Source organism: Anabrus simplex, chromosome 1, assembly GCF_040414725.1.
Source record: "Anabrus simplex isolate iqAnaSimp1 chromosome 1, ASM4041472v1, whole genome shotgun sequence".
Classification (NCBI taxonomy): domain Eukaryota; kingdom Metazoa; phylum Arthropoda; class Insecta; order Orthoptera; family Tettigoniidae; genus Anabrus; species Anabrus simplex.
The window spans coordinates 612,928,184-612,944,448 of record NC_090265.1 but is presented as its reverse complement, the minus strand read 5'-3'; the positions used below and the strand labels follow the sequence as shown (position 1 = coordinate 612,944,448).

General features: G+C 39.9%; 1 protein-coding gene across 1 annotated transcript in view; it reads left to right on the top strand.

Annotated features, from left to right (window-relative positions):
* LOC136881917 (myb-like protein X) overlaps positions 1–15,993 on the top strand; it is a 116,645-nt gene extending 100,652 nt beyond the window's left edge. The window contains exons 8-9 of the mRNA XM_068229111.1: positions 7,372–7,483; positions 13,288–15,993. Of these exons, the coding sequence (XP_068085212.1) occupies positions 7,372–7,483; positions 13,288–13,527 (352 nt within the window). The 3' untranslated portion in view covers positions 13,528–15,993. The remainder of the gene's footprint in view (positions 1–7,371; positions 7,484–13,287) is intronic.
* Positions 15,994–16,265: the final 272 nt, after the last annotated feature.

The following is a 16,265-nucleotide window of genomic DNA, read 5'->3' as shown; positions in this document are numbered from 1 at the left end:
TAGGGGAGGTAGATTTCCATGAATTTTGTTTGTGTATGTTTTGTGGGAGTGCAAAATCACAGTTTCGGTTTCGTATAAACCCCCAGTTAGTTCAGGGATTTAGAAACAATATTTGCCCTAAGACAGGTGGATTCTAAATATTGATGGCCTAGGTTGAATACCTCGTATCTCAAAAAGTTCTTCCTATCCATTATTTCCCTTAAGACTGGTCACGCCTCCCAGCCACACATGAATACGCAGTCCATCAGAACAATGTTCATTGGGTTTATTTTCCTACGATGATGCGTAAAGGAAAATTAACCATATAAATTTATACTGTAGGAGTCAGTAAATACGTCACGCAGACATACTTTCCTATAGTACGGTACGATAAGGTTCATTTTCCTTCACACGTCGGCATAGGAATAAAGAACACAACGAACATTGTTCTGATGGACTGAGTATTCATGTGTGGCTGGTAGGCGTAACCAGTTTTAGGGAAGTAATGGATAGGAAGAACTTTGTGAGATAAGAGTTTTTCGTTCTAGGCCATCGATATGAGGTTTGGTGGAAATATATCTAGTAGATTCTAGCACTCGCGTACATACGAAGCATGTAAGGAAAAAATAATACAGTTAAGAAAATTGAAATTAATAGAAAATGGATTATAACTGAGGACAGCTGTATAACGACAAATATGTAAATGTCAAGTGAATGTATTGGAAAATCAAATGTCCCTCAATAAATTATGCTGGTGTGAGTTATGGATATAATAAAGCGGTAACAGAGGAGAAATTTGGCGCAGTGATTCTTAGCTAAACAGATAGGAAGATGACTAATGGTCTTATTACTTAATCTATTCGAGGGCGGTTATAACTTCCAACGATATTCCGCCAATATCCCGCAGATAGGCCGATTGACGCCTCTCTTGCCTTCTACCCAAGGAACAACCACAAATTTATAAGCATGATGAGGAAAATGGCAATACGTTACTTCCCACTTGGCAAGCACTCAGAGACGTTGCCATGGTAACCTGTAGGTTCGTTGTCGGTCTGTCGGTCACTCAATGCAGAGCATGATACCCGCATGAAATAATAAATTTCTCCGTCATGTGAAGAGAAAAGTAAATTATGAACATAACGAAAGTTGTTTATAATGAAGAGACGTTTCTCGTACGGTCCACGGAGTTTACAGAAAATCAATAGTATAAGAGAAAATGGAGGAAACCCGTTCTGGTTTTCCTATAACCCCCCCGTCTATTCCAAGATTTTAAAATGATATGCATATCGAAACCTTCCCCGGGATGCGTATACTCTAAATATGAAGTTTAGTGGAGATCTATCTAGCCGTTTCGACGTGATGGTGGAACAGACAAACAGACAGACAAACAAACAGACACGAAAAGTAAAAACCACCGATTCTGTCTTGAGTTGACCCAAAACGGATAAATATCTGAAGAATTGGCAAAACAAACTAAATTAAAGACAGCGGACCGCCTACAACTTTATTTATATAGATAAAATGTAATGGGAACCAGCATTTTAAAACCTATAATTTACTGCAAACCAAATTATTATATGTTCTCAAGTTCGGAGTTTGTTTAATAAACAACGATTGGGCCTAGAGAAAAGCCAATGACGTCATCATTTTCCTCATTCCATTTTAAGTTAGGTTTTGAATTTATAATTATTTTAATATCTTTTATCGCAGGTGGAACACAAAAAGTGTCCGTTTTAAACGTATTTCAACCATGCGTCAATTTTAAGACATTGTTACTCAAAACCCGTCAGCTGATCTAATCTATGTTTTCAAAAACCAAACATGTTCTTCTCCTTCAGGCACACCCGGGTACGATGCCATGTTAACTTTCCCGATACTTTCCGTACATACAACCATTGTAATGTGCACAATGATGGCTGAAGATATCGGTCTCTAAATAATGCTCACGAGAGAAAAATGTTTTCGAAGCGAGCGAGCAGGAGCCCAGGCATGTTAGCGAGGATACCCCGAGATTAAGCTAATGGGGCCCACTCCCTGATGCAGCGACCGCAAATCTCCTGTGACTGCTGGGAAATTTCTGTGGGTGGGCACAAGTATATCTCAGTGACCGCAAATATCCGTGATTTTTTGGTCACCGCAAATGTTCGAACACAGTCAGTGTGCGGCTAAGGCGTGACTGATGTCGAATTTGATTATCAACGATCGCTCTGCAGCTCCATTAGCTGACGAAATCACTATCGTAAATGTGGGTTGTAGATTTATTTCTCATCTAGTGATGGTGATTATTGTTATAAGGGTGCGTGGCTGAGTGACAGTGGAACGTGGTTTTCTGAGACGAAGTTGGTGGGTTCGATCAAGGCTCATTTCGACGAAATTCGAAGGTGCTCATGCATGACAACAACGAATCGGCAGATCTACAGGACATAATTTCGGCATCCTGGTGTCTCCAATAACTGAAAAATTTGATAGTGGGACGTAAAACCAAAAGCATTATTATTGTCTTAAGGGAGAGTACAACTAAGGAACTATCCTCTTGTAATGCTGATCAGGGGGATGTGTGGAAGAGTTCATATTGTTCAGCAATCGACACGAAGGGCTTCGGAGAGCGTGACATGTCTCTGCCGTCTAGATCAGCAGTTTTGACGTAGGAAGGTCATATAGGAAAAATGAAGGTAAAGGGTCTGGGAGAAGTAAGTAAGTAAGTAAGTAAGTAAGTAAGTAAGTAAGTAAGTGTAAGTAATGTCAGATTCAGCTTAGGCCCGCAGTTTCAAAATGAAAGCATATAGGGACTGCCCTTTTAATCACCTCTTACGACGATCACGGATACCTTGGGTGTATTTCACCAATGTACAGAGTGAAGGTGCCGATGGTTTTGATTACTGTTTAAGTGAAAGTATAACTAGAAAACTCTCCTATCTTACCAATAATCAAAGGAAGAAAAAGGTACAGTTCTGACGCTTTAAAGAATAAGGGTATTGAATTGAATTGAATTGAATTGAATTGAATTGAATTGAATTTATTGATCATGATTTACATGCCACTGAGGCTGAAAAGCCCCTTTATGTAGCGTCTTCTTATAAAACAATACAGATTTATGATCACAGTAACTATATTTTTATAATATTAAAGTATTAAACTAAACATGAAACAAAAAAAGTGAAGATACAGCTACCAAATCCAGTAAGGTTAAGACATACCTGGGTGTGAAATGGATGATTCCCCGGATCTCACTAATCTGACACCGAATTTGGAAGAGGAAAAGTATTAAGGAAGGTTAGGGATAGGAAATTTGAAAGTAGAAGGCCTGCCCCAATTTCACCAACCCACGCTCCCGGATTCAAAGTGCCTCGTGATCAGCCGTTTTGTCACCCCTTGCAACAGACTGGAGATACCGGAGATGTATTCAATGCCTCTTTCCACCATAGGGAGGAAAATGTATTCACGAATAATGTTCATGTCTAGGCGATGTGCTGAAATCATTGTGATTATTAATACATGCTACCCCGCCTGATGACTATGAAAGTTATGGCATCAAGTCTCTGTGATGATGATGATGATGATGTTGTTGGAGCCTAAGAGGTAGGTCATAGCTTCCCAATAATACGATGAGCAACGAAATTAAGCGCTTAGAAATTTATCGACTGACTAGGAACTAAAAGGAAAGGTGATGAAAAAAATACCATAAATCCAAAACAATCATTGAATTCGGTTCACAATGTCTTATGTTCTGGCATGATGTTTGTTGTCCAAAAGGACCCCACATCCAGTATACTGGATTCTCATATTAGTACTAAATCACTAGTAAAGCAGAACCATGATGTTTCTCCTATAGTAGAGCTAATCACAGTTAACAAGAATCATGGTGTTCCTCGCAAGGTGGTACTAATCGCAGGTAAAGTAGACCCAGGGTATATCACACAACGGCACTACTCACAAGCAAAACAAACCAATTGAGCTCCTCGCATAAGGGTACTCAGTTTTCTCTTTTTTTAGGATTAGCTTTACGTTGCACCGACACAGAGGCCTTATGGCGACGATGGGGTAGAAAAAGCCTAGGAGTGGGAAGGAAGCGGCCGTGGCCTTAATTAATGTACAGCTCCAGCATTTTCCTGATGTGAAAATGGGGAACTACGCAAAACCATCTTCAGGACTGCCGACAGTGGGGCTCGAACCCAATATATCCCGGATGCAAGCTCACAGCTGCGCACCCCTAACCGCACGGCCAACTCGCCCGGTAAAGGTACTGCTCACAAGCAATGCAGACCCATGAGGTTCCTCACAGAGAGATACTAATTACGGGCGCCAGCTAGATCATTCCTCATATAGTGGTACTAATAACAGGCCACGTATACTCATGGTGCTGGTCGCATAGTAATACTAATCATAGGCATTGTAGACCCACGGTGCATCACGCATTATGACACCACGTCACGTAACGTCACATTGTGCTCGTGTATTTACATTTTATTTACTTTTTGCTAATTTTATTATTATGACGAATTAAAGTACTTAATATTATTATAATATGATTTTCATCATCATCATCATCTGTTTACCCTCCAGGTTCGGTTTTTCCCTCGGACTTAGCGAGGGATCCCACCTCTACCGCCTCAAGGGCAGTGTCCTGGAGCTTCAGACTCTTGGTCGGGGATACAACTGGGGAGTATGACCAGTACCTCGCCCAGGCGGCCTCACCTGCTATGCTGAACAGGGGCCTTGTGGAGGGATGGGAAGATTGGAAGGGATAGGCAAGGAAGAGGGAAGGAAGCGGCCGTGGCCGTAAGTTAGGTACCATCCCGGCATTCGCCTGGAGGAGAAGTGGGAAACCACGGAAAACCACTTCCAGGATGGCAGAGCCGGGAATCGAACCCGGACCTCCGGGGGTGGCAGCTAATCACGCTAACCACTACACCACAGAGGCGGACATAATATGATTTTACTTTCATTATTTACGATTGGCTCACAATAAACTCCCTTAAGAATCCATTACAGCGATTTATACGGAATGTCCCAGGTGGAATGGTCAATATTCAGGTATATGACAAAGATCATTTGAAGCAAAGAACTTCATACGGACATACGCTATATTTCGAATGGTTTTCGAGACAGAACACATGTACATTTATTTTTGGGATAGTAGTGCGTACGTATGTGTCTTATCCACCCAAACTCTTTAACGTTATGAAATGGAGTACACGTTTTCCGCATGTACTGTTCACCATACACGTATTCGTTGAACGTCACTACCGCCGTAGCTTCAAAATTCTTCAATTGCTATTTTTGGATTAATATAACTCAACAACTCTATTTTGAAAGCCTCCGTGGCTCAGGCGGCAGCGCGCCGGCCTCTCACCACTGGGTTCCATAGTTCAAATCCCGGTCACTAAATGTGAGATTCGTGCTAGACAAAGCGGAGGCGGGACAGGTTTTTCTCCGGGTACTCCGGTTTCCCCTGTTATCTTTCATTCCAGCAACACTCTCCAATATCATTTCATTTCATCTATCATTCATAAATCATTGCCCCAGAGGAGTGCGACAGGCTTCGGCAGCCGGCACAATTCCTATCGTCGCCGCTAGATGGGGGCTTCATTCATTCCATTCCTGACACGAACGAGTGACTGGAAACAGGCAAGGTTCTTAAACACTACTAAAGGTTGGGCCCAACGCGAGACGAGCTGCTATTGGTTAACGAAATGACGTCACAGTAGGAGCAAAGCAGCCGAGCCCACAGCGCGCGAATCAGTAGGAATCTCATAATACCAGCAAATATTACAGTTTCTCAGAACTAATTGCAGACCAGACACAAAGATTACTGCTGTTATAAGATTGAAATATAGTACAGCATAGTAAGTTTTCATTATTTCTATTACGAATAAGGTGTAAATGTAACGTGACGGCACACTGACCAACGCTTAAATTTATTAACATTTCCAAGTTCCTCTATTTACAGTAGTTTGAAGAAGGTTACGCGCTCTCAAATCTCTAAACATAAATATTTAGAAATACGAAATGTTTGTAACATTAAATCCTGACAGCAGAACTTCCGTAATGGAACTACCGCATGTTAACATACGATATACTGACTCACTTCCGCAGGTATCGAATTTAAAGCTTAACACATATTATAACAGCAGCAGAAGTAAGTTCATGTTCGAAACAATGCATAGATATTCCTAACTTTTAAAAATTAAAGAATAAGAAAGAACAGGAAAAATAATTAATTAGAACACAGTCCTACCTGTGAGATCAGATCTTATGAAGTGGTTGCTTTTGAAGATGAAATCCACTGTCGTGCCTTTCGCCGATGAGCTGCTATGGATTTTTCAGTCCTTGCCCGAATGTTCATTTGTCGTATACGTAGAAATGTTCTCGTTCTAACATATTTTACTATATCTGGTGGTACAGCGGGAAATTTACCGCTAATTATTTGACACACTTTGCGTATAATATTAGGTTCAGCACGTCCATGAGAGTCCGTGAAAATGAACTCCAATTCCTTTATTTGGTTTTGCCATTCTTCCGATGGAACGAGTAGACCTACCCGAGATAACACTTCTATCCATCCCACAGGGGCTGTACCAGAAGAAATGGAAAGCTTTTCCCCAGTGGGACTTCCCATTGACCTGTCATATTTTCTTCCACGGCAGGCGATGTAGCCGGCGAGGTATCGAAATCCCTCTGCTGAACAATCAGGTCTCGCTGTAGATTGCGGTGAACCATTAACGGAACGGTTTTCTAACGCAATGATTCTATGAACACAGATATTTCACTTCAGCTACTATTACACTGTTCACGCAACTAACGAAACGAAAATAAGTGCACCTCACTGCACGAAACACAGTAACTTAACAGAGATCTCACAAAAACGAAACTACGACACACACACTACGCAAAATACAGTAGGCCACTATATAAATCAACAGCAATATACGGAAGAAATTTACGTATATATATTACGTGGAAATCCTTTCTTTATAAGACAGACAGCTATAAACAACGAAATAAGATACACATGTGGTTGTATGCTACACAGTCACGGTGCTCCTGTGATGACGTCACGAGCAGGACGAGGAAAAACTAACATCTACTGCGCAACCAATCTGGGCGACCCGTGGGAAACAGGCTGTGGATTTTCATTTCCAACTTTATTTTGATACAAAGAACCTACTTAAATCAGAGTGGAATCTTAAATGTATTTGATTATGAACTCTCTTTCTATGTCACTGACGAGCATTTACTCTTATCCCTAAATGTTCATCTAATCTCATGTGCATGGCTGTGATTGTCTTTCTTTCATTCTATCTCTTTTTATTTCAATTATACCCTAAGCTTAACTCTCCACATCTATTAATTTTTGAGTGCATTTAAAAATACTGTGTTGCGCATTTTTAGGTCTGAGCAGAGAGCTATAGATCCACTAGAGGAACAACTAATCGATGCCGCAGCCGCGACATCTCGAGGAAGTCTACCGTGGAGTCACGCGAGACATCTCGACAGGATTCAGGTACTGTATATGCAACTGAATCGATTTCTGATTAACTTGTTCATATTGCATAGGATTCTACTTATACAGTGAACATCACCGAAGGTTGATGGGAAACAGTCATTTCTAGTGGGCAGGTTAGCCGGTCGGGTTTATGTCCTGTAGAAGGACATAAATTGTTCATGAACTTAATGTTACTTCAAGATATTCTTCCGCATTCATTCATAAAATACCGAGCTCGATAGCTGCAGTCGCTTAAGTGCAGGCAGTATCCAGTAATTGGGAGATAGTGGGTTCGATCCCCACTGTCGGCAGCCCTGAAGATGGTTTTCCATGGTTTCCCATTTTCACACCGGGCAAATGCCGGGGTTGTACCTTAATTAAGGCAACGGCCGCTTCCTTCCACTTCCGAGGCCTTTCCTATCCCATCGTCGCCAAAAACCTATCTGTGTCGGTGCGACGTAAAACAAATAGCAAAAAAAAATAGCATTCATAAAATTAACATGGTAAAAACAATACGATTTTTGTTTTTCGTTATAGGAAGTCAGAAAGGAAGGCATACACACATGTCATAGAATTCGTCACTGAAATGTTTGCGGCTTTGTAACAAAATATTAATTCAAATTATTGTCTTCCATGTTTAGCCCGATCCGTGGTCAAGGGTTGCATGCCTTTCACTTACACGGAGGCCCCGTGTTCGATTTACGGCCAGATCAGAGATTTTTATCTGCATATGAAGCCTGGTTTGAGGTCCACTCAGCCTACGTCATTACAATTGAAGAGCTAACAGACAGTGAGACAGCGGCCGCGGTCTATAAAGCCAAGAATAACGGCCGAGAGTATTCGTCGTGCTGACCACATGACATCTCGTGATCAGTAGGCCTTCGGGCTGAGCAGTGGTCGTTTGGTAGGCTCTGGCCCTTCGGGACTGTTGCGCCATGAGGTTTTGTTTGGTCCCGATTGTTTTTCCCGATATGTACTATTCCGTTCAGCAGCTGTTATAGGAAATTTAATCAATCGTATTTTCTCATATGACTGTGAGACCTGGACCGTAAAGGCTTTCAACAGAAAATGCATCGATGCCTTTTTATATTTGGTGGTGGCGTGTGCCTTGGACTGTAAGAAGAACCAATGAGTCCATTCTTCAGGAGCTGAAGACTGTAAAAGCCTTTCTTCCTGTATCAGTAAAATAATACTTCAGTTCAAAACGACCGTGAGCCAATGTAGAGAAGTTGTTCATGAAAGGAAAGATCGAGGGCAGTAGACCACGAGGAAAAGACTAGAACCAGGTGGATGGAACATGTGATGACTTTCACCGGTTTATCGTAACAATGTGCTCTGAAGGAAACCGAGGATTGTCCGGGATGGCAACGCTACAGCAGAGATGTGACCAGCAAGGACAAGACCAGTGTGGCCACGACACACAGAAATGAGAAAATCTGTAAGTGATGATGATGTAGCTCAGTAGCTTGAGCCCGTCTCCTCGTACGTTCTTTATCCTATTTTCTTATTATACATTGCGAAGGCCTTTTAAACGTGCATACACCACCATGGCTCTCAATAAACATAAGACACTAAACGTGTATACTTCACCACGGTTCACCACGAACGAACATTTGAAACAATAAACTGACGTGATACATTGAAACATTACAAACTTTATATCAATAATAAGAAAACCAAAATTTTAGTTGTGAGCAAAGATAGCAGGGGAGCTAATACAAACATAAGAATAGTAAATTCCAAAGTAGAACAAGTGCGGTATTTTTGTTACTTAGGAAGGATTATCGTTCACCTTTGTGGTGTACTGGTTAGTGTGATTAGCTGCCACCCCAGGAGGCCCGGGTTCGATTCCCGGCTCTGCCACGAAATTTGAAAAGTGGTGCGAGGGCTGGATCGGGGTCCACTCAGCCTCGAGAGGTCAATTGAGTAGAGGTGGGTTCGATTCCCAACTCAGCCATCCTGGAAGTGGTTTTCCGTGGTTTCCCACCTCCTCCAGGCAAATGCCGGGATGGTACCTAACTTAAGGCCACGGCCGCTTCCTTCCCTCTTCCTTGTCTACCCCTTCCAATCTTCCCATCCTCCACCAAGGCACCTGTTCAGCATAGCAGGTGAGGCCGCCTAGGCGAGGAACTGGTCATCCTCCCTAGTTGTATCCCCCGACCTAATGTCTCACGCTCCAGGACACTGCCATTGAGGCGGTAAAGGTGGGATCCCTCGCTGAGTCCGAGGGAAAAACCAACCCTGGAGGGTAAGCAGATTAAGAAAGAAGGAAGGAAGGAAGGATTATCACTGAAGACAATAGATGCACCAAGGAAATTTCAGTGGCTTGGTTCTAAAAGGGCCAATGTCAAAAAACCTGTTTTTGAGCTATGAGCATTTTAAGTTTTGCTTATAGTTTTTCAACTATTTTTTTCAACAACTAACTTCAAATAACTTTATACTTTCTTTGTGGAAGTCACCTGATTAAACACCAATGTTTTCTATCGTATTCTTAAAAAATTGCCAGGTCTCTAATCTTTATTGGTGATCTAACATTATTGGCAAGAGCTTATTTAATTAAACGTTAACTGTTCGTTTAGTACTTATCAGAGACATTGGCCCTTTTAACATGTTGCAAGTCAGGAAAACAAGCGTTTGTTAATATCTCAATTTCGATTTTAAAAAAAGACATTGGTCCTTTTAGAACCAAGCCACAGATTTAAAGTATAACTCTAGTTAAATAGGCCTTTCAAAATTAAAAAAGTACAAATACCCATATCATTTTAGAAACAAGAAAGGCTTTTTTTAAAATATTCTGTCTGAAATATGGTTGTGGGAGCTGGACTACTGGAGAAAAAGAAAGAAATTCAATGTTAGCAACTGAAATGTGGATTTGGAGGAAAATGACGAGGACATGCTGGACTCAAAAATAAAGAAAAAAGACGAATTGAGATGTTCTAAAAGAAGATTAAGCAACGGAGATATAAACGATATGGAAAGAAGGAAGTTGAAACTTGTAGCTCTTACCTTGAGACATAATGACTTCCTTGTAAATGTATTTGTAGGAAAAATACTAGGAAATAAAGGAAGAGGAAGACCAAGGAAGTCGTACTTCGAGGACGTGAGATACTTGATGGGAAGTAAAGACTACAAAAAAGTGAACAAAACGGGCAGGATTGAGAGAATTGTTGCAGCGACAAGGCTTAACCTTTAGTGTGCGATGATGATACAATTTTCAATGTTTTGAAACGTAATAATTTTGGTGGAATTAATCAACAGAAATAGTCTTTTTATTCCTTCCCATTTTCAACGATAGGGGCTGCCTGGCTGAGGCGGTAAATGCGTGCTCGGTTCGACCGGAAGGACGTGAGTTCCAATCCCCGTCAGGAAGTAATAAAATTTAAGAAATGAGATTTCCACTTCCGGAGGTGCATATGGCCCTGAGGTTCACACAGCCTACACCAAAAATGAGACCAGGTTAATTCCTAGGGCAAAGGCGGCCGGGCGTAGAGCTAACCACCCTACCTCATCAAGTGCCGAGGTTGCGGATAGTGGAAGCCTTTACCTTCTACACCTCCAAGGGCCTTCATGGCCTGCACGGAGATGACTTTGCTTTTTATTTTCAACGATATATAACTAGTAAGTCCCGGAAATCACTCTCACATGAGAGAAGACCCTTCCCCTTTCTTTTGCCGATAATTTCAAAAGATCAGACCTCTTTCATTTTCCTCACCTCAGAGGTAATAGAGGATGATTGCCTAGTTGTAATTCCTCTTAAAAACGTAATATCCTTCATCAACAACTCTCACAGGAGAGAAAGAAAAAAATCATCAGCTGGCATCAAGAAATATTGAAAACGATAGAAATAATAATAATAATAATAATAATAATAATAATAATAATAATAATAATAATAATAATAATAATATAAAAGTCGTTTGTAATTATCTTGTCTTCAAGCCGAATTGAGATTTATTAAAATACTCCTGTTGAAAAGATAGGCTAAATTTTGAGACTTTGTAGTTTGAGACCCATAGGTCGAGAATTAATTACACTCATACTGTAATAACATTTGGATCTTATTTTCTCACACCTCTTCCATTTCGATGTATTAAAAAATATTTATTTATTTAAATATGAACCACAAACAGGGAAATACTCCATTTACGGGTGTATTTTATACTACATAATGCACAATACAAAGAACAGATTTTGAGAACAAGAACGTAGTATTTAAATATTGGAAAATAAGGCAGAGAAAAACAAACATGATAAATAATACTACAAATTCTGTGCGCTTGTTGTTTGCACCAGCATATTTAGTACAAATATTAATGTTCTTATACAGAAATATATTTTTTCTAACATAATATTTTAACAAAAAGCTGTTATACCCGTTTCTTATTTACCCTAACTACTAAATTATGATTATTCGATTTTAGACCAGAGAATGTTATTTGTGTGAAACTACAGTTTCTAGATGATGCATGAAGTCTCGAGGAGTCATCGTAAAATTAATTCCCTGATTACATACAGCAATTTTGTTGAAAAGATGACACTACTGCACAATTTTTGTGGTTCACTGTTTTCGAGTGTTTGTCTTGTCTGTATATTCGCACAATGTTCGCATTACGTCAAAAATATCTCACGCTATTTTGCACCAGAAGCACCTGTACCCATGTACGGAGGGTTGGAATCTTCATTAATGAAATACTGCACACAGATTTTGGCTACCAGTCGTATGTTTTATACTACCTTATCACCCTAGGGCCCCGTGGTCACCAAGGTACGTTATCAAAAGCAAAAGCAGACAAACCTTATCAATTATTGTACAAGTCTTCCTCGTGAACAGTCAAGATTTTCTTCTGAAGACTCGGGGCAAATTTCTCTGAGAAACGCAACGAATTTCACTTTATTTCCTTGACACGGGGAAATCCCCAAACCATATTATCATGTCTACAAATAAAAGCATCAATCAAAACATTATAGTACTATGTGGACAATGTGGGCAGTTTTAAGTGGAATCCTAGCCACAGGGACGTGACATTTCATTTCAACAATCCCACAAGCATCGAACGGAATTCGAACTGTGAACACACTGGTGAGAATCCTGTGACGATGCCTCTCAATACGACTCCTCGAAGACATTTCTAGTCTCGCAATCAACATGTTTTGATATGGACACCCATCGATTCAGAATGCCATGATACAGTGGGCTGGTACAGTACCTTCACTTTCCTTCAGACCTGGTCATACGACCCTCCCTTCGAGTGCCATAGTCTATCTTGATCACACGGAAACCAGACGGATTCGATCTACCTTGCAAAATCCAGCCGTACGATTTAGTCCCACCAACAGAAATGTGCTAACATTCTTCACCAATCAATCAAAATCAGTCAGTCATCAATGATCTGATTTAGAGCCGTCACCCAGGTGGCAGATTCCCTATCACTTGTTTACCTAACTTTTTCTGAAACATTTTCAAAGAACTTCAAATTTATTGAACATTTCCCTTGATAATTTATTCCAATTTATGAACTGGGTAGGCTTCTGTTCAGTGCAAATGTGGTGTCCACAAACAATATGACTATTTGTAACGGGAACGCTAAACTTTTTCTGGCTATACTATCTGCTGCTATGTAGACCAAAACGTAAATTATTATTTTAGATCTACTTCGTTTTATCAGATGTATTAATTTCCGACCAATATAATTTGTACGTTAACCATACAAAAAATAATAAATATGTTTCACCCTTTAAATTTCGTTTCTTTTCCAGTTATAGTAAAACAGGCAATAACTTTTATTGACCAGAGTAACGAAATACATCCTCTCTTGTTTTAGGAACAGCTGAAGACATTGTCAGCGATGGAGGAGAAACTACGCTATCACTGGTTAGAAAAGGAGAGGCTGAGACAAATCCTAAGGGATGGTGGGAAGAATGGTGCTGGCTTCTATAGGGAGCCAAGGGATGGAAGCAACAACAACAATAATAAAACTGGAGATATCACAGCAACCGCTAGTCCTACTCTAATGGTCACGAGTCCCAGTCCAAGCACGAACAGCAGCAACAATGCGCCGTAACAGTGATGTCATCACCACAGAGCCTGCCATTCTTGTCCAGGGAAGAGCAGTAGCGACCAGCTGAGTAGTGCAAGAGTGGGACCATGGTTTAGAAAGTTTGTATTGTAACCTTTAACATCTACAGCACACAAAGAGGACATCCTCCCCAATCCTATATATATTTTGCACGAGATTTCATTTCATCTTCCTTATATTGACTATGACAGCCCATAGAAATGAGTCTTGCGAAAGTTTATATTTTTAAATAAGTATTTATTCAATAGAATATCTAGTTGAAACGTGGCTGCTCCTATCGGGATTTGTAAACCACGCCAATGATTCTACTTTTGCTATTTCATAGATTACATTGACCTTCGGGACACAAATTTTAAAGCTCGTCTTTCTAAAGGAAATATTTTGCTATTTTCCGTCCTCTTATTTTTCGACTGCTTTTTACCATTCTCTGTTGAATTTGCGGGTGCGATACGAGTAGAAGATATGGCTTGGCCCAGTTTTACGGCTGGATACCCTTCCTGGTGCCAACTCTATGAGGAGGGGTAGATTAATTATTGCGTATTTCTGTGATGGTTGGTAGTGTGATGCGTCGTGTGTGAATGAAGAGAAGTGTATTAAGACCAACAAAAATAGCCAGTCCTCGAGCCAGGTGAATTAACCACAAACGAGGTAAAATCCTCAATCTGGCCGGGAATCGAATCCGGGACTGAACTGAAGGCGTCAGTGCTGACAATGCAGGCAAGAAGCCGGACATCTAATTTTTTTTTCTGGTCACTAAAATAAATTTACATAGATTCTAGATTATTATTATAATGCAATTATCTGAGGGTGTAATTACGTTGACCACGTTCTGCCCCAATATCCCAATATCTGCAGGCCGATCTGGTTAGGCAGCTGTCGTCTAGTGGCAATAGAAGCATTGGCTCTTCTTCTCAGAATGCACGAATTTAAAAGAATTTCTCATCAATGTTTGTTTTGGTTTTTTGGTAAGTCCTGATACTATTTGTTGAGTAGATATCCTAACATTACATGTTGCATATTTCTGCCCGAATTAGATTTACAAATTGCTGTCAAATTATGGATTTGCTCTTGAACACACACTCGAAGTAATCTCGGAGACATAGATGATATTTCAGCTAAACAAATACTTTCTTTCACCTCTCAACGTCATATAGTTTACTGAAACCGTGTGTTTCATTTCAGTTTATTGCTAGACTAAGTACAATACGAAATGCTATATTAACGAAACTATTTCTTGCATTCATTTTAATCTTTTCTCATTCATGAAGTGGTGGGAACCATAAATGCGTGATAGTTCCATTAAAACAATTCATAATAACATTTAATAATAATGTTATTCGTTTTACGTCCCACTAACTACTTTTATAGTTTTCGGAGACGTGGAGGTGCCGGCTGTTAATCCCGCGGGAGTTCTTTTACTTGCCAGTAAATCTACCGACACGTGGCTGACGTATTTAAGCACCTTCAAATGCCACCGGACTGAGCCAGGATCGAACCTGCCTAGTTGGGGTCGAAAGACCAGCGCCTCAACCGCCTGAGCCATTCAGCCTGGCAAAAAATAAAATATTTTAGAGAGGGCGACGATCTTTTGTTATGTATCCACAGTACCATTAATACCCAGAGATTAATATGTATAGGCTCGTATATTAAAATTATGCTAATATGATATTCTAACAGAAATATCGAGAACACTAGAAAATTAAAATAAATATCTGAATTAGGCGAATCTCAGTACACGTTATTGACAATATTAACTGTTACCCGATATGAGCAGCCATGATGTTAATTTCCTCCAAGAATTAGGTTTCATACAAAAGAAGATTTAACATAAGTTATTATGTTGAACTTCGAAACTTCGTGCCTATAGGAAATCAATTGGATATTTCCGTAAATTTTTAGTAGGCCCAGGATATATATAGCAAAAGAATGGCAACTCTGGTTGTTTTATGACCCAGTGAGGACATCGGATTAAGTGGCCAGAATAAATACAGTTAGGTCATTTTATCAAACAAATACAAGTAAATTTACAATAAAGTTATATTTGGAGGTGTATTGGGACTATGAACTGTTTCTATATAAATCTATAAAAATGTTAACAAATGGGTAAGTGATACCATGCTAAATAACAATAATTTAACAAGGAGAGAAATTTAAGACACTTTGATATTAGTATTATAATAACCAACTGATGTTGACTATTTGAATAATGTCAAAATTGTTGTGTATAGATATTATGATCCACATTAAAGCATATCAATTTTGTCACAACATTGTTTTGCTGATCATGGCGTCGAAAGGGATGACGGAGGAAAGTGATGTCGTCTCACAAAATATGCCTTTTAATTCAGTGAATTGGTCTACAGCTATCATTTATTGCCTGTTATTGTAAAGCTTTATACTTTAGATTTTAACACTCCAACTGGAACAATAAATAAAAACACCCACAACTAATATTTAGGAATACCCTGTCTTGTTCCTTCTTCTCTCATTAGAACCTAACAAAAGACATTAAACTGGTCATTAGAATTCTACAGAGTCTGTAAGTTATATATACAATTCTACAAACTGCACCCAAGTAGGTAAGTAGCTCTTAAGTGACCCCATTGTGAAGGATTTATCATTGATCCTACAGTTAGAACTGAGACCAACGAAAAGCTGCCAGAAGCGGTCGGTGGGAAGAAACGAAGAATTTACGAAGAAACGGTGATCTACTACAGCCAAAA